A 19,535-nucleotide genomic window follows, 5' to 3' on the forward strand; every position below is an offset into this window, starting at 1 on the left:
TCTCTGTAATAAAATGGAAAAAGCTGAATTTCTAGCTTTTTCTCTGATGTAAATGATACTTCAAAATCTGAAAAAGAATGTGATCCTCTGTAGGATCACAACATTGTTGTAAAACTAAAAAATCAGAACTTCTACTCTGAAATTTTAGCACGAAGTCTGTTAGTTATCTTCTCTTCATTCAACTATGAGTAAACAGAAAAGCCAAGTAGCTTTAGTCAATGTAACTAATCACAAAATAAGCTAATAAAACCCCCCAAACTATTATTTTTTTGAATACTTTGAGGAAAAAACCCCTATATATATATATATATACAGGCTATTTGTATAACTCATCTTCAGTGATAGATAGAAAGTATGGTAGCTCAACAGTTCACATACTAGGACTAAGGTCTTTCTTCGAAAATTCAATATTCAAGACTTAATTTTAGGACAAACAAAAACATGCAATATTTATGCAATATATGATTTAAAAAGTAAATTGGGAATCAAGTGAGAAAGCAGCTGATTTGTTAAACAGCATTGCTTGTTAATATTAAAATTAATGCTAATAAGCAATAACACAGACTACGAGTCAATATTATGCATGCGACAACTCCAGTGCTAAGCAGTCAGGTCCCACCTTCATGAATCATTTAGCTAAAGTTAATAAACCACGTAAATTCAACTAAAGCCTCTTAGTTCACAGGGATACTGAAAAATCTGAAATGAAGTATCCACTCCACAGCCTTAGAGAGCCAACATCACAGTGCCCCTGCATATCTGGGCCTATAATACATACTCTAAATGTTTGATGAAGGTGCTTTCTATAGAAATTATCTTTCAGGTTAAGCTTAAAAGGGTATAAATTAGAAGGAAAAGACTAGGCACTTTTAAAGTAGTAACACAAGTTTTTTGCTGGAGTTTAATAAATTTTATCAGTTTGGGTTTGGGAAAATATTTACCAGGTAAATTAGCTTCCATCAAGTACTTCATGCACAACATGTCTGGATGAAGAAAGCAGCTGTCTGTTATATCTGGAAAACGAGGCAGGTCTAAAAATGCTGCAAGCTCAAGCATTTTGTTGTAGACTTCTTCATATCCAGGCCATGACTGAAAGACAGTTAGAGGGTGTTATACATTTGCTCCATTACCGTATTTGTTAATTATTTAAAATAAGTTATCAAAGTTAAGTGCTGTATTATTTATGACTAAACACACATGCAAGAGAAACATGCTAGTTTTAAAGCCCATGAAGTATGTAAGGAACAAAGAGAAAGTTGCTTCAGACCTGCAATCAACCCACTACCTTTCACTACTTTTCTTGCAAAGTGTGTCTGCAGATGGTTCAAAATTCATAGAGTCAGAATGGTTCGGGTTGGAAGGGATATGAAGATAATCTAGATCAGAGAATCATTTTGTGATTCTATGACCTAGTTCTACCTCCCCTGTCATGGGCAGGGACACCTCCCGCTTGGCTGGGTTCCAATATGGAATCGCTGCAGGGACATTGAAACCAGATGATCTTTCAGGTCCTTTCACATCCAAATCATTCTGTGACTCTATGATCTTCATGGCCTTTACTGGACTCACTCCACTATGTCCCTATGTCCTTTGTACTGGTAAGCCCAGAACTGGGCCCAGCACTCCAGATGTGTCTCACCAGTGATGAGGAGAGATGACAGATCATCTTCCTTGATATGGTGGAAATGCTCTGCCTAATGCAGCCCAGGATGTTGTTGGTAGTCTGTGCCACAAGGGCACATTGCTGGCTCACATTCATCTTCTCAGCATCTTGTCCATCTGAACTCCCAGAGCCTTTTCTGAAAAACTGGTTTCTAGCTGGTCAGCCCCCCAGCATGTGCTGGTGCCTGCAATTATTCCACAATACATATTTACGTATGTATTTATCATCTTTATCAACACGAATGTGATCAATACGAGGCTGACAGGCCTTTAGCTCCCCAGATCCTCCTTCTTGACCTCCTTGAATTTGCTTTCTGCTAGTCCTCAAAAAACACCTCCAGTCACCATGAGTTTCCAAAAATTATTGACAGCAGCCTTGTGATGACACCAGCCAGTTCCCTCAGCACTTGTGGCAGCATCTCATCGCAGCCCAGGAACCTTCATAAGTCCAGTTTGTTTATATATTCCATAACCTGTTCCTTCTCCACCAAGGTTAAGACTACCTTCCCCTAGACTTTCCCACTGATTTCAAGGACTTGGGATTGCTGAAAGCCACTCTTAGCAGCAAAGATCGAGGCAAAAAAAAGCATTCATCACCTTAGCCTTCTCCTTGGTCTTTGTGACCATGTCCCTGTTCTCATTCAGCAGCATGTTCTCTAGAACCTTTCCAAAGAATCTTTAATATAATTTACTTTAAAAAATAATAATCTCCACATTTTCATATTTATTAATGAAAATACATCTGCAATTCTCTTTTCAAAACTACTGACTGCATGAAGAAAGTTTTCTCAATTTCTACTGAGGATTTCCTCTTAGAAGAGACTATGACTTATAGATTTTGACAGGTTCATTCATAATGAACTTGGCAGGACTGAAAGATTTGACCCTCATTTCTTACCACCTGAACTGTTTTATTAAACATTCTTAATTGTCTGTATTTTTATGATTACTTGAATCTACATCTTAAACTGATAACTTTCAGTTGTTCAGGCTCCTTTACCATTTTAAACATATAAATAGCAATGCTTTTTCTGCTTTGGTTGGTAGTTCTAGCTCAGCAGAGCACTTTATCATGTATTCATATTTTATCAAGTCAATTTGTGCATATGGTACTTTCCTTTAATAGGAATCTAGCAGGGCCTTACACTTTGTGCACAGGTTCAAAACTTTCTTGAACAGTGAATTCAGGCTTCTTGTTGTTCACAGAACGGATTAAAAACAGAGCAATCATGTTTACAACAATAAGACCGAAACAATGTGTTTTTATTTAATAATTTGGTTAGATCTATTTTAATATAAGCTATGTAGCCAATGCTCAAATCTTACTGTCTTGACTGATTGCCAACATCTCCTTTTTGTGTTTTTTTTTAATTCTCTCCCCTCAGTCTGCAGTTCAGACTTGCTTAACTGTGTGAACGCATGCTTAAGCAAATGAACAGTTCTGCTGTCGATTACTATTACACATGCAACTTTTTCTAACAGTTAGGAAGTTGTATCATGTTCATGATATCTTCTAAGCAGTGTTAAAAACTGGCTTAGACTGCTACAGGACTATCTTGAAAAACAAGAAAAACACGCATTACCAGACTTCCACAGAAGACTAGGTACTTCCTATTCCTCTTAAGAAACAGTGCTAAATTGAACACTGAAACGATCTTGGAATAAAACCTGAATCATCCACAACTTCTCTCAAGTGGATTTGGAAAATACTGAAGTCCCAGATAACACAAAGAAAAACATTACATAAACACTATTCCTTATTAGATATAAAGGAAATATGTTTTTCCCTTTAATGAAAAGCAGTTGAATTAGTAGTTTCTTACTCATCTATCACAAATGAAAATAAATTAAGACACTGGGAATTTAGTCATTTGAAGCATTCTCAAATATTCAACTACCACCAGTGAAGTTATCTTAACAGTCAAATTTAGCACAGAGGTACTTTAAGGAATATACCTCCTAATTGGAGGACTCAAGGCAGACACCTATATCACCTTATACCTGAGCTTCTCTCACAGTATCAGGGTAAGAAGACAGGTTTCCTATCCTAGGTACTACTGAATCATCCCTTCCTCCTCATGCCTGACACTGACTTTTGTTTCAAAGCTTTTGTTTTCAATTTAGAGAAGACAATTTGGTGTTTTTTTTTCAAAATGGCTAGAGAATGCTCTGCAATTAAAACTGATGCTTTTTTTTTTTTTTTAAGAGCAAAGACAAGTGATGCAAAAGTTACAAATAAAAATTAACACTGAGAGCTATCACTTAGCTTAGTTTTAAAAGAGTGCTAACAGGCAAAAGCTGTTCTTAGTCGATGTGTGTTCATAAAGAGATGTAAACACAACTGGGACACGTAGATCTAAAAAAGGCATACTAATCCACCAAATCAATTGCTACTTCCCAGGGCTTAACCCCCTAAGCTCAAAAACATTCTCTCTAATACTCATGTTTCTACAACACAGTGCTGAGTCATGAGGATGCAAGTTGAACTGAATGCCTCGCTTCCAGGAGTACGTTGTAATCTCTGGAAGCATAAACTGCAAGCATAAGCTGGATCCAACACAAGATCATGTCTCAGTAGATACATCATAGCAAAGGGCTGAAGGCTGAAAGGTTGAGAACTGAGGAGACTGTAGAGCATTTCAGTAATTTTCACTAGTCACTACATACCCTGTTCATACTGTTTAATTCTGAAAGGGCTGTTAGTTCATACAGCAAATCTCTTATTCTGCAAAGTTTCATATATCCTGGGAGGGTTAAAACAGAAAGAACACCCTAATTCCACGCAACCAACATAGCAAATCTTAGGAAAATATTAAGAAAAAAGAAGACAGAGCAAACAAGCAGCCTCAGAATTAATAAAAGGTATCACCTTCTACCTAGCTACATATCTCTGCCAGAAGAAAAAAGCCTGATAAAACAAGTTGCACTGAAGAGTCAACCAGCAAATCAACTAGGAAAGCAAGATCTAGAGCTGGGGCCTCTCTCCTTCAGGTGAAAAAACTCTCCAGCACCCCATGATCAAACCCCAAGGGAGGAGTTCTTGGACAAGTGGGGGAAGCGTGAAATCATACACCACATGCTCCCCAAGTATAACTTTCCCTTAACCAATCATAAATAAAAAACCCCCCTACATTACGTATTTTCAAGTTGTATTTCTGTGCTAAGCATTAGGACAACTCCCCTGTCCATCAGCATGTGGATTTACTGAGCTCTCACCTTGTTTTGAGAACCTGGGAAACACTCTACATATTAAAACTCAGTTAGAAACCCCTGAGGACACTTTGTAATTTCAGGAAGACTGACAGAAAACTCTTCTAAAGTTATGCCACCTGCTAGCCTTTTCAGGTGTTTCGCAAGCTAGCATTTCTTCAGGATTAATCAACAACACTGACAGAATCTGGAACTTGTCTAGATTGGGTACAGAGGTTACCAAGAACTTTTCTACACTGTTTTGTCTTTTAAGTCTTTGTATTTTATTACCACATGTGGCAAGTAACTTTAGTTCTTCTCTAGAAAGCAGAAGGAAAGGTGAGTACTACTTGAGAACATTTTTTTCTTTTATTTTTCCCCCTGTATTCAACTGAGCATAAGAGAACAAAATACACACTGTTGAGTTGGTGAAGAAGTGTCTAGAAGAAGATTTTAACTATTATCAATATTCATTAAACTATGTAAATTGGTTGCCTTTATCTTTCAAAGCTACATGAAATTTTTCAGCTGTATTAGAAAAGAACAAGCTGATTTTCACAGAAGTAGATGAGCCAAACTATATTAGCATGATAATCAGATCACAGTAACTGGTAATTGTTTTGGGTAAGCCAAGATTGCAGCCTCTCCTGCTTGTTTGGACAATATCAGAATGTTGCTGATCAACAAGTAGAAAACAGCATGCACTGGCTGGCTTTCTAGATTCATTTGCAGGCTCCACTGCTTCTTGTTTTAAATGTGGTCTGACTGACTCTCTTCTTAGATGACTGTATAGGCTGTTTCCTTCTCCTGTATCAGGACCATATCCCAGCAGTCATCACTTACATATGCACAATTCAGTTTATTTTATTGTGAGAATGTTCTATTGTTTCTGAAAAGCATTATCGAGTTGTTTTGAATTATCCCCTCCATATTATTCCACTTCCATCCTTCTTTCCTGTTCAGTCGTGTTTTTTGCAGCACAGTTCCCTTCTCCATCATTCTTCCACCTGTCAGTTTCCATCCCAGAAGCTCTTTCTTCCCTCGCCTGGACATTCGCTAAGGCTTTTCCTTCACCTGTGCTGCTCACGTACAGCAGTGGGCACCTTTCCTAAGTGATTCTTTTAATGACCACTTAATACTGGAGACCTCACATTTTCATTATTGGCTTTTTGTAGGTGTCTGGAAATGGCTGACATCTAGAGTTTAGATATGCTTGGAATTATCTAAAAACAAAAATACTTCATCATTTTTAAGATGCCCAAATCAGCATAGACCAAGTTTAGAAAAGAGTGTACCAAACTACTGAAGAAATGGACTAAGAAAGCAATTTAACTTGAAGATTTGGAAGGCATTGAGCTAGAAGGCTTGGAGAAGGGTTTTTTACAACACAGCACAAAATGTTGGTTCAATCCTTGGGTAAAGCAAGACACGTTGATAAAATATTTATTGTAAAATAAATCAAGTGGATGCCCTAATGTGTGTAAACATCTCTGAAAGTAGCCTGCATTGAAATATACACTGCCAGGAATCAAAACTAGCTTTAAAATCACGTAAGGTAAAATTAGGTACCAGCAAGGAGTACAGCAGTTGAGTGTTCTATGGAGCCTGGTTCACCCTACTTTGCTTCTGCTGTTCAACTGGTTCAGATGTACCTGGTTGTCTTCAGCATAAGCATGACATGGGACAACCCCAGCTGCAGTGCATGCAGGTTACATGAAAGAATTGACACGAAAGACAATAACCATATCAGCCGTGAAATTTACACTCTAATCAGTATTTAGAACTGAATGAAATTACCTTGTGAACCAATCATTGTGTACTACAACCTTATTGTGGTCAGCTAGCTTAAACTTCTAGATTACTGAAACCTTTTTTTTTCATGTATAGTGTGTATTCTCACACTACCACCGATCTGGCAACCTGTCATACAAACACGCACCAATGAATGTTGCTGACATATATTTTTAAAATTACATTCCCCCTCCCCTTGCCTAATCTCTAACTCAGGCACTATCACCATCCCACCTGGAATGGCAGCAAACTAATGCAACAGCCATCACACACAAATGAAATGTGCTTTAACGCTGTACATCATGAGTAAAAACTTTCAAAACCAAACAGCAGGTATTTTTTTTCTCAGCTAGGTTAGACAGCAAAACTATTGTGTCAGCTCTGTTGCACAGTTAGATTCTGTGTAGTCCCAAGGCTAATTTTTTCACAAATACCTTCTTAGCCAGAACACAGGGTATACAGCAAACATACACAATGTAGATGCTGGACACTGTAAGCACTGTTACTAGTGTTGGGTAGAATGTCCTAGACTTGTGAATTCCTGACGAGAGTGAAAATATACCAGGAAGAGCCACTGCACCCTGCTCCTACCACCTTTCATAGGTAACTATCAGAAGCAGGAGACCAGATTCAATGAGCCACAAGTCTGATGCAGTGCAGCAGTTTCTACGTGGACTAAGCGAACAGATACATTTCTTTAAACCCTGATAGCCATGATTCACATACAGATGCTGATGTAACAACACGAGGGTGTGCCTGGAATTATTAAAAGAGAACCCAATGACAAGAAGAACAAAGAGCTGAAACTGCTACAACTCCATTTAGATAACTACTAAGAAACATGCATCTCATGAGACTTCTTCCACTAGAAAAAATGCTAAGACACCAAGCACACATTTACAGTTGCTGCTTTACAAGCCTCTCATGAAGCAGAAAGGATAATTGAAAGGCTGACACAACATAATGAAATCAGTTTGTCCACCTTGAAGTCAGGCAAACATTTTGCCCAAATCATCTGCCTGGCAATGAACGGGCAGAGAAAAAACAAAATAAGTCAAAATGCCATTTGAAAATCATGGAAGTCACACTGGCAGCCTCTCTCTTGCTCTCTCCTTTGAAGACTGTCTCAGCTGAAACAACTACTACATCTAAAAATCCAAAATTACTCCTGATTATGGTTGCTGAGGAAGTGATAAGGATCCTTCTATAGAAAAAACATTAATTTTAGAAGATGACTCAATTGACAATGTTCATGCATTTTTGAAAGGAAAGGATCTGGACGTGCGAGGATATTGTATCAACAGACTGCATTGTATCGACACAGGCAGTTTTTAATGAAGAGTGCAAGGTGGCATGTGGATGAGCCAGCAACCCACACACAAGAGAAGAAACTAACTGAACATTCAGTACAGATGTACTCCTTTACTGAAGGATAAACAACAACAACAAGAGATATTTTTATTTAATGCAGAAGCAGACCTTTTAATATGCTACTCTCAGAGGAAGACCTCTTGTTCATTATATGAATCCTGGCTAAAGTGGTTTTGAATAAATGAGTTTCAATATTATTAAACTGAGACGTGCTTCAGTGTTAGCCTGTTCATGTTCAGAAGCTAACTCTAACAAATGTAACTTTTCTAAAAAACTTAGTCTTTCTACAAATGGGGAGAGTAATCCAATAAGAAGCTGAACTGTTCTATGTATTGAAATGTAAGAGTTTGGGAAGAAATTTCATTGAATTTCATAAATATTTTGGTAGGTTTGTTTTCTTTCTTCATTAAGTAATGCTTTAAGACAGGTATGGACAAGCTAGAGTTTCTGTTACACAACAGCAAGCTCCCATGATAAACTTGATTACAATAACCCTTTCAGCAGTTAACTTCCTCCTCAGCTTTTTTTTTTTTTTTCTTTCAAATAAAAGCCTCACCCTTGCTTCTTTTAATTCTGCACTACTTTCTACCCTGCACAAGGACTGCATGCACCTGTTAAAATGCACAAAAAATATAGAGCTCAACAGACAAAAAAAAAATCCCACAGACAGACATGCACTCCCAACAAAACTAAGATTATAAGGTATCTCAAGACACCAGCAGACCAAAGCAGGAATTGCTGCTTGTTTTGGAAAATAAAAGCAGCATATCTGATTAGAAGAATATGTTTGGACAGAATTTTGTACCTCTTAGAAGTTTTTATTATTATTTTTTTAATAAACAAGAATGACTGGCTTCTGTCTTAATTTGAATTCTTTAAATAGTTACCACTAAAGAAAAAAATAATCTTATGTCAATTAAGCTCATTCAAATCTTAGCCAGGAAAAGAGGCCCTCACACTTCAGAACTTGAATGTTTTTGGCGTAAGACCTCAGCAAACAGAAGAGTATGTATAAAAGCCAGTTTGGTGGATACACTTTCCAGGGAAGCAGAAAGCCATTGTCACTCCAGTCCAAACATTCTGGGAAAAAACAGAGCAAATGTTTTGACCTGCATTTATGAGGTTATTAATGATTTAGTCAGGAATTACTTCATTTGAATCAGACCCAAAATAAAACATAAATACGCAATCCACCAAAACCTGGAGTGTGAGACAAATCACACGGCAGCAGTTTCCTGTAAGCTGTGTGATGGCTTGAAGACGTGGGTATTGGCCAGTAGCAGGTTAAGGGTTATGAAATCCTTTCAGAAAGCCCATGTAAAAAAACCCAACAATGAAATACAAGGACAACTTTACGGGATTTAGGACATATTCAGGTTTCCTCATGACTGTGCTACAAACCCACCCCATTGCCTCAGGCAGGTCTCTTTGTCCCAGTTTTCCACCTTGTGACAGAGCAGCACAACATCAGCCCTGAGAGCCTGGCCCTGGAGCAGCAGCCACCAGGCACCACCGAGTGACCAGGGGGAACGACCAGCACCAAAATGAGAGAAAGAACCAAATACTCCACAGCTGTGCTGGCTTCAAAGGGCGTGCGCTAGTGCAGGCTTCAACTCCCACATTACATGAAGAAAAGGAAAAGGGATATGGAGCAGCTCATTATTTTCTGCATGCAAAACTAAGACGCTATCTTGGTTTAGAAACAATATGAGATGAAATGATTAATGACTACACCCTAGTACACACTTATACATCAGTCTCAGCTAAAACCAAATTAATTCCAGTAATTCCTAAATGCCGTATGCTTAACTTTAAAAGCTTAATTGCTATTCAAAGGAATGAAAAGAAGATAGTATTAGCTTACTCTGTTCACAGATCCAAGACCTGTACTTAATTTTAGGCCAAAAAAATTGCACAGAACTGAAGGTTGTTTAGAAATATTATAGGTAAAGTGCAGAAACCTTTAAGCTGCCATCTCTGCCATCCCAGGACAGCTTCCCCATGACCTAGAATTGATTCACTCATACGTAGCTTTTCATGTTTCTGCTCTTGCGACATTTCTAGGCCAGACTTCTTTGCAAGTGTTCCTTCCTCCTCCTGCCACTGGGATAATCATTGCTACTCAACAGTAAGAAATTTTACTTTGTGAGTTTTTAAACAAGCAATTCCTTTAGTTTCTCCACCAAAACGAACTAAAACTTTCCTTAAAAGCAAAGTTTTTGCTTAAGAAAATTGTATAGCTTTCATTGCTCAAGATTCTTCGCCACAGGCTAAAGATACCCCTTTTATGCAATGATTTTGCATACTTTCACTATTTTTAATAATGTGTCAGCATTTTTCAAGTTGAATAAGAAATATTCCAGATCTCTAAATCTGAAACTTTAGTTCTCCTAGCTTATAAGCTTGAACTATGAGTTACAGAAGAGTTGTAATGAGATAACTAGCTAATGAAAAAACACATTTTATGACTTAAAAAAGTTTCCCCAGAACACCAAAACTACAAAGTGAAACTCGACATGCAATTCCAGGGGGGGCGGAAGGTGGCTGAGCCACATCAGTGCAAAAAGATTTATTTAGCCTTGCATCCAGCAGCAAGCACAAGAGATGACTAGGGAGGAATTCTGGAACCAAGCAAGGTACAATGACACTTTGCAATGCATCTCTTCAGCTTCCCACCATTTGTGGCTGAGTCAACAGTGAGATCTCTGCATTTTTTAGTTCCAGATCCCTTTTCGTTCATTGCATTTCTCCAGTCATTATGTGGCACTCTTAACATTCAGAACATCTTCATATGAGGAGTTTCACCAGTTACCCACAAATGCGGCATCATTTCCTGATGTTTTATTCTGACCCTGGAGACCAGTAACCTTTTCTGACACCTCCCAGTCCTTGTATTGGAAAAGACAATGAACACTTGCCTGCTAAACACTTTCTACAAACTATTGCCTCATCTACCTCTTAGTCACTTCTTTAGATTGAAAGGTAAGTAGATAAAGTTAATAGTGTCTTGAAGGAAAATTATCTCTACTTTTGATGATCCCTGTGACACTTGATACCTCTTAGTTCTTCTGTAACTTTGAGAAGAGGGAGAGCAAGAAAAAAACCCAACACAATCAGAATTTCATGGAGTATTTAAAATATGGGTGCATGACAGATTCATATATTAGCACAAAGTTGATCTCCAATTCTTGACTAGAAGTCAGGAGTTATTGGAAATAATTCCAATATAGCTGGGCTACAACAGCAGCATGTTCTAAAATAGCACCATGAAGGCATTACATTATATAATTAAGATCACATACAATTTAAACTAAGGCTGATACATGAACGTAATATAATAGATAACACCAGCTTTTGGAGAAAGCAACACATTTTATTCTTTAAATAATAAAATCTCTTCCTATCTAACAAACAAAATAGCATGGACAAATCTGTTCATTAACATGCACTTCATGGGTGTTCTTGGACTTGAAACAAACATTGGTGAAAAAAAAGTATATGTGTGTTTTAATAACAGCTCATGGGTCAACGAATTATAATTTTTTAAATGAAAACCCCAAACTAACATGTGGTGCTTACCCACTGTAATTATGCCATATGAAAACACCAAAACTTTCATTGTATCTGTCTTCCAAGGTCTTGTTCCCACTCAATTTTTATTTACTTACTACTATTTTCTGCAAATAGACTCCAGATCCTTTTTTGAGTCAACTGTTGGACAGGAAAAAAATCTTAGAAATTTAATGCTGTATTTGCTCCATCTGTTTTCTCGTAACTGTGAAGCTTACAGATTATATATTACAATAGATGCAGAATGGGGCAGGTTTGCTTTTTCTTTTTTTTTATTCCTCCCCTCCAATAAATCCAATAAAGAGGGCAGCATTTTTTCAAGACTTGTTCCATACTGCTCATAACAAAGGATTAAGAAATGTATCAAGAAAGAAGCGATCAAAAGTGCAAAAAGCCAAGACTGGGTAGAATGATGAAGACTAAGTAACTTTTCCTCTCATTGGGAATGTTTTATTTATTAAAAATAATGCTCTATTAAAAATCACTTCTGCAAGTTAGGCAGTCTTTACTTGCATTGCTGATATGGCATTTTACTTTTTCCTACAAAATGTACTCATCAGAAATGGTCAGGACACCATTTTATTTTAAAAACCACCTTCAGACTAGAAAATTATTTAACATATCAGCATTTGAAACAGTAATGTCAGTTTAGAGAATGCATTACTGTTACCTATTAGCAATACCAAATCAGAACCAAATGGTATAAATAATTTCCAAAGTAAGAATTTCAGTACAGTGACCTCCTGCAATATTCAGAATATAAAAGTATACAGAGGAGTTTCACTCCTCCTTAGACAGTGGAACAAAAAACGTAAAGCCCTAGAACAGTGATTCACTTCATCTGCCCCTCCTAGAAGAGTACTATAATTAGGAGACTAAATCCACACCCACAACTAAAGAAACACGAGCACTTAAGAAATACTGTCAAGTTTATAAACTTCTATTCACATACTCAAACTCTGTAATAAAACAAATGCTAATCCTTCTAATTTTAAGCTGATTAAATTATAGTGCCAAAAATAGCATCTTTGGATATAAAAATCACAAAGAATTAAATACCATTTTCTGTATAAAAGCACTCAGCCACATTGCATCCAATATAGGGTACAAATCAAGGAATTACATCAGCAAACCTGCAAGAGGCATTAGCCTGACTAGTAGGATAAATGCCTATATTTTTAACAGTCATAATGAGATTTCTAAGGATCTTCAGTGGTCGATACGAGAGCTTCATATAAGCTTAGGCTGTGTAAGATTAGAGTTTACACAGAGTATCCACTCTGTCACCCTGTGTTTGGAGAAAGGCAGGTATTAGCAGTGTGCTCTACAGCCATTCCTAAGTAATGTCCTCACAGACCTAGTGCCCTTCCCTCATGGTTTGAGTATGGACATCCGCAAGGCCATGGAGCTCCTGGGGCGAGTTCAGGGGAGGGCCACAGAGATGATCAGAGAGGGCTGGAGCACTTCTGCTATGAAGACAGACTGGGAGAGTTGGGGTTGTTCAGCCTGGAGAAGAGAAGGCTCCAGGGAGACCTTATAATGGCATTCCAGTACCTGAAGGGGCTACAGGAAAGCTGGGGAGGAACTTTTTTATAAGGGCATGGAGTGAGAGGACAACAGGCAATGGTTTCAAATAGGAAGAGGGAAGATTCAGGTTAGACATTAGGAAGAAATTCCTTCCTGTGAGGGTGGGTGAGACACTGAAACAGGTTTCCCAGAGAAGCTGTGGATGTCCCCTCAATGGAAATGTTCAAGGCCAGATTAGATAGGGCTCTGAGCAGCCTGGTGTAGTGGGAGGCATCTCTGCCCATGGCAGGGGATTTGGAACTACATGATCCTTAAGGTTCCTTCCAACCCAAAACATTCTACAATTCTATGATTCAATAGGAAAAAAACCTACTGAGACTGGTAGATGTGTGAGAAGATACTTCTGTATTCATAAGAATGATGAAGAAGTACTTAGGCTTTGTTCTTGGTGCAAGGTGGGAAGAATTACCACTGTAAGCAAAAGAAGCATGCAAACTCTAGAAGCTTCCCCACCCTACAGGAAAAGAGCTGAGCGTAGGCAAGAAGAGAGAAGCATCAATAGCCTAATAACAGTCCCTCTGTTAATCTCTATCTATGGTTCTTCAGTAGCTACATTAAAGTTATGTAATGAAAATGCTCTCAGAAAGTGCAAGAGGTAGCTACCATTCAAAGCCTCACAAGGAAGATCCTATCTGTCCAAGTTTAGGCACTTCAAACACAGTAAAATATGTTATCAATTTCTGATATGCTCCTGACTGCAGCAAATAAAATAAAACAGAAGCAGCTCAAAGAACCTGGAAAGAAAATACAGTTTCCAAGGAGAATAAGCTAAGCAATACACTTAGATACAGAAGTGATAGACAGTTTATTCAGTACCATAAATCCATAGAATTAGTTTTCAAGAAACCTGAAATGAACACTGATGCTACTTCTGGTCAGAAGATAGCCAAATTATTCAATAAATCTCACCAGCATAAAATACATTAACCCCCTCACACTTTATAACAAGCTGGCAGAGATGATTACGAATGCCCAACTACTTGTAAAACTGAGTCATTAGCTTTGAAAGCTGAATACTATAACCAAGTCCTAGTTTTGGTTGTATACAGTAGGTAACCATCAAGATGTTAAGCAATCTTCTTTCCTTAATCCATGAGAAACCATCCAATTTTATGTTTTCCTCCAGGCTACCTGACAGTTCTTCTGCCCCCGACATTCACAGGGAAATCAAAATCAGGAAGCATCTTAAACTACTTTAACTTGTCAGCTAAATTTACAAAACAAAATGGCTTTTACTATGCTTGAACAATAGTGAATTGATTAAAATACATTTTTGTGGCACATCCTTAACCAGTTTTTACCAAGCATGTGTGTTGTTAGATGGTCACAAGGAACAAAATGTTTATACAGCACAAATATTACTGACTGTATTCAAATTGTAACAGCGCCTGTAACAAAGAGGATCAGAAAGAAGGGCTCAATCTGAGATTTGATATCTTTCACCTTCCTGTTACAGTAAAACTCAGCAACATTTATGCATATTGTAACAAATTATTAACATTACATCATTATTATGAACATGGAAGAGAAGTCCAGCACTGCACAAGGATTAAGTCCTGAATTAAAATCTTTTTCTCAAAAAGGATGTTAAACAACAGAAAATTCTGTAGCCCCTGGATATGAAAGTATGTGCTTCAGACCCCTCCAAATACAGTCCTGATAGGTCACTATAGTACTAGACAGGTCTGTCATATCCCTCTTTTTATTGTGGGATCATGGAATAAAGGCAAAATAATAAATAAAAGATCCCCCTTTTAAAGCAGAGCTGGAATTTGACTGCCTAGTGATCAGGGACAATCTCCTGGATAAAAAAAGGCAATAAATAGCACTATAGATATTCTGCAATGAAATATGAGGTAAAGGCAGTTGCTGTAAGCAGCATGGAAACTGAAAAAAACCCCAACCCCCTGAATTTCAATGCCACAGGTAAATTAGTAAGTCATGAAACAAACAAACAAACAGAAGTGTTCTGTAGCTGGAAAAAGAATATAAATCCATCTCATTAAAATCATATGTAAGGAAGAGAAAAACTTTTTGCAAAGAAGCAAACCAGTTATCTGATAAAACTGTGTATTTTACAGAGGAGAGGCCCAGATAATTTACACACTAGAAACTTCAAGGAAATAACTGAGGAACTCTCTGAAACGCAAATATTGCTTTTTAAATAATCTTCAGAAATTCTAAACATCAAAGGACTCTCCACATTAATATGCAATATTTTAAAAAAATGTAAAAAGGGAGATTGAGGAACTCCAGAATGATTAGTTGGGCACAGATCCTGAAAAAAATAATACAATAGTAATGGGAAAAATAGAAGCTAAAAATATCCTGTCAGTCAAGGTACCTTCAAAAGGCCAGGAGAGGAGAGAGACAGCTGAAGCTCCAGCTCTTTTTTTCCTTCTTTATGGGACACCTAAGGGGGACCCAAATAAAAGTTACCATAAAGTGTCCCTGGAAGACCATAAATCAACATTTTACTCAAAACTCAACTGAAAAGAAAAATATGCAGAATAATGGGGAAAAACAGAAGCATTCTTGGCAGCAGAGGAATATCTTGGCAAATTCATCTCAGAAATTGGATCTCTCAGATCCTCAGCAGAAATGAGATTTGATTGAAGCTAACACAGAAAGATGGGTGTCAGAAGGATATGTGGCAACAAAATCTCATACTAAAATGCTGCCAAGGATAAAATCAAGAAAAAATAAATTAAAAAAAATTGAAGATAAGAACAAAAAGAAAATACAAGCTATAGAATACTGTAAAAGCAGAAACCAAAGAACTAGAATTTTTCCATACAGTGTAGAGAAGTGTGATCATCTCTCAATGTTTAAAGCAAGCCTTTCATTCCCAAATAAAAGAGGAAAGAAATGTAACAATTCAAGCTAGGGAGGGTGTATGTGCAAACATGCATGCATGGTTTATACTCCTCCAACTCAAAGAAAATAAACCCAAAGCATCATACAGAATAAACACTCCACACTGAAGTGGCACATTCTCCAAAGAGCTAGAGTTTTCCTGTCTACATTACAAATACATACAGTTCAATATCTATCACAGGTTCCTTTAAGAAAAAGGAAGACCTGAATAAATTACATCTTTTCTTAGGGCAGCAAATATTTATTTTCAAACTCTCCCCATCAAAGTCAACATCAGTTCATTATGGAGCATGAATGAAAATTCTTATTAAACTGAAGACAACAGAGAACTGCCCAGAGGTATGGGCATAAACTGACACAAAAATAGACATCGATTTAATGCAAAATGATAAGCTATTAAGCTTGAAAGAAAAAAGATATCAGGAACAAGTAAGAAACAAGAAGTCTTTCAGTTAGGTGGGAGAAAGAGGAGAAAATCCTGACATGCACTTTTGAGCTTCATTATGATTCTTCTCTTGTCCACAACACTGATTTCTAACAAGGACATCACATTGCTGCCACTTCACCAGGATGCATTCAAGAATTTCCCACAGGCAAGGGTAAGGAAGATGCTAACATCCCTCTCAGGTGGAAAGTTAGAAAGCATTTGTGTATCATGGAAAAACCTGCAGTGTTACAATAGGAGTTATTTAAGAATCAAGATATCTAGGGATGGAAATGGGTGAACTATATTGAGCAGAGGTCAAAGTAAGCAGGATGTGTAAAAGGAAACAAACAAACAAAAAAGTATACAAAGACATCAAAAAACTAACCTGGATATTAATTTTCTCACATAGCAAGGTCAAAGCTGTCTAAGTATCCTTCTTGCTATAGGCAGTGATATAATCATAGAATCATACTCAGTGGATTATTATAAAAACAAAACCACAAACCAAAGAAAAACCCACAGAAGAAGACAGAGAGAAATTGAATTAAATCATTAAACAAAAAAAGAAGGATTTAAAGATATTGGTTTGTAGATAGCAAGGTATATCAACAACACTGTGAACACTGAAGTGGTCTTGTGAAAGAACGTTTCAGACAGATCTAGAATTGTGCAGCTACTTCCACTAAGATTATAAAAGAAAAAAAAAAAAAAAAAAAAAAAAAAAAAAAAAAAAAAAAAAAAAAAAAAAGAAAGAAATGAGGCTTACATAGAGAAGCTATTTCATGACCACACTCCAGGGCAGAAGTAGCAAGGATAATTTGGTCAATATCTGCTCCTTTTGCCTTTGAGCGCACAGAATTCAACTAACACCCACAAAGCTCAACTTTCTCCAAGACCACTCCCCCTACTTTGCCCCCCCAAGAAAAAAAGAGATTCTTTCTAACTTTTAGGAAGAAAGGAATTATTTTAAAGTTGGATGAGAGCCTGAAGGAAGGGAACTTAACAAAGGTCATACATTGGGCTCCTTGCCAAGCCCAGATATTTGTGCATCTAAAAAGACAAACATTCCCAAAGCTCTTCAGAACAACAGGATCCAAAAATTGCATTTATGAGGCTACACCTATCCTGTTCCACACAGCACATACTCCAACAAAGTGACATGTTTTTATGTTCAATACTTCAGTAAATCATGTTGACCAACACCCATGGGAGTGACCTGCTAACCTACATATACACGTACATTTAAGCTGGCATGTGTGTGTTAAAATATGAGAAACAAATACTATTTTTGGACATTAAAAAAATCCATTCACAATGCATTAATGGTAAAATACACTAAAAAGTAATTAGTTCTATAAAAATAAATGAAAGTCAAAGGTAAACTTGAGACAGCAAAGCAGAACCAACTTTAAACCAACAAACAAAATAATGATGTCAAAGATAATCAGGCTGTAGCTAGCTCAAGAGAAAAGGGATGCTTTAATCAGTTTTATATGAGGATAAAGATAAATCCCTAAGAGCAAAATAGAGGATGCATATCTTAAGAATGTATCCCCACTTCAAGCAGAAATGGAAGAGGGATTTTTTGCATAGCTGCACTGGAGGACAGATGTTATAAATAAAAATAAAGCAACCTGCAAGAAAACTAGCCACGGAACTTTACACATAGTACTACTAATTTACAAATGTGTTTTAACTCCTTCCCTAGCAGGCTTTTAAAGAAATAGATATCCTCTGCATTAAAAAGGAACCAAAGATGACTTTCACCTAAAAGAGAAAAGATGACATCAAAAGAAATATGGGATACTGGCACAAGCCTCAAGATCAGCAGGGACTTAGTGTAGTTAAACAAACTACAAATAGCAAGAAAAAACTTGATCTCCTGCATAGAGAAAAACACAAAAGTTAAGTATCTTATTCTTTCATGATACATCAAGAAAGGTTTTAATCAAATGGAATGAGAATATTTGTTTTAGAAAAATGAACTTTTGCAGAATAAAACAAAAACTTGCACTTCTGTATTGGGAACTTAATACTTCTGAACAAAGAACTAAGGAGGAGCATCCTGATGTTGCTGCCGTTTGCCCCTTGAATCCTCTGATCATGCATTTAGGTAAAACCCATTTACCAGAGACACATGATTTTAATAGAGAAAAGGATAAATAGGATGACTAATGAAGTGAAGCCTTAGAAAAGAAACTTGGGAGCAATGGAAAGAAACAATTTTACCTGAAGTTCTTTTATAAACTGCTTTCATCCTTCATAAAATACTTGTGAGGTAGTACTTATCTCCAGCTCAGACCTGACATGTGTCTAACAATTACACATTGTGATAAAGATGATAGGAAGAGGTAGAGGCTCCTTTTCTCTGCCTTTATGAGGCAGTTACCCCCAGAGCTCCTACACCTCCTGACAGAGGTGTCCAGATACAATAACCTTTGTGGCAGGTATTTTAGATACAGTTCTGCTTGGTGAGAATGAAAAATTATGCCCTTCTTATTACATGTGTCATTGCTAAAATATGAAAAGCTTATCTGCCACCTCCACTGAAAAGGTGAAATAGAATACAAGGCATGCTATCCCACCTGCATCATAGCATGCTTGAGGTTAGAAGGGACCTCTGGAGAGTGTGGAGTCCAACGCCTCTGCTCAAAGCAGGGTCAACTACAGCAAGTTGTTCAGAATTGTGTCCAGTCAGGTTTTGTGCATCTCCAAAGATGTGGACTCCACAGTGGTTCAGGGCAGCCTGCTCCAGCATTTAATCATGCTCATACTATAAGAGTTTTATATTTAAATGGAATTTCCTGTATTTCAGTTTATGCTCATTGACTCCTGTCCTTCCACTGCACACCACTGAGAAGTGAGCTTGACTTCACTCACACACCTTCCTGTCAGGTGTTCAGATACGTTACTGAAATCCCCTCTCAGCCTTCTCAGTGATAAAAATCCCAGATCTCTCAGCCTCTCCATGTATGACAGATGCTACAACCACCTCTAATTGCTAAACTGTACACAGTACAGGGAAAAAATGTCAGTGATAGGGACTCCATGCCTGTATCAC

The 19,535-nt window shown here is 37.3% G+C and overlaps 1 protein-coding gene across 1 annotated transcript in view; it reads right to left on the bottom strand.

Annotated features, from left to right (window-relative positions):
• The window catches only part of TAF1B (TATA box binding protein (TBP)-associated factor, RNA polymerase I, B, 63kDa), a 51,173-nt gene that overhangs the window by 11,919 nt on the left and 19,719 nt on the right, over positions 1-19,535 (bottom strand). Inside the window, exon 9 of the mRNA XM_009999235.1 lies at positions 942-1,089. Coding sequence (XP_009997537.1) covers positions 942-1,089 — 148 coding nt within the window. The remainder of the gene's footprint in view (positions 1-941; positions 1,090-19,535) is intronic.

Source organism: Chaetura pelagica, unplaced genomic scaffold, assembly GCF_000747805.2.
Source record: "Chaetura pelagica isolate M959 unplaced genomic scaffold, ChaPel_1.0 scaffold90, whole genome shotgun sequence".
Lineage (NCBI taxonomy): Eukaryota > Metazoa > Chordata > Aves > Apodiformes > Apodidae > Chaetura > Chaetura pelagica.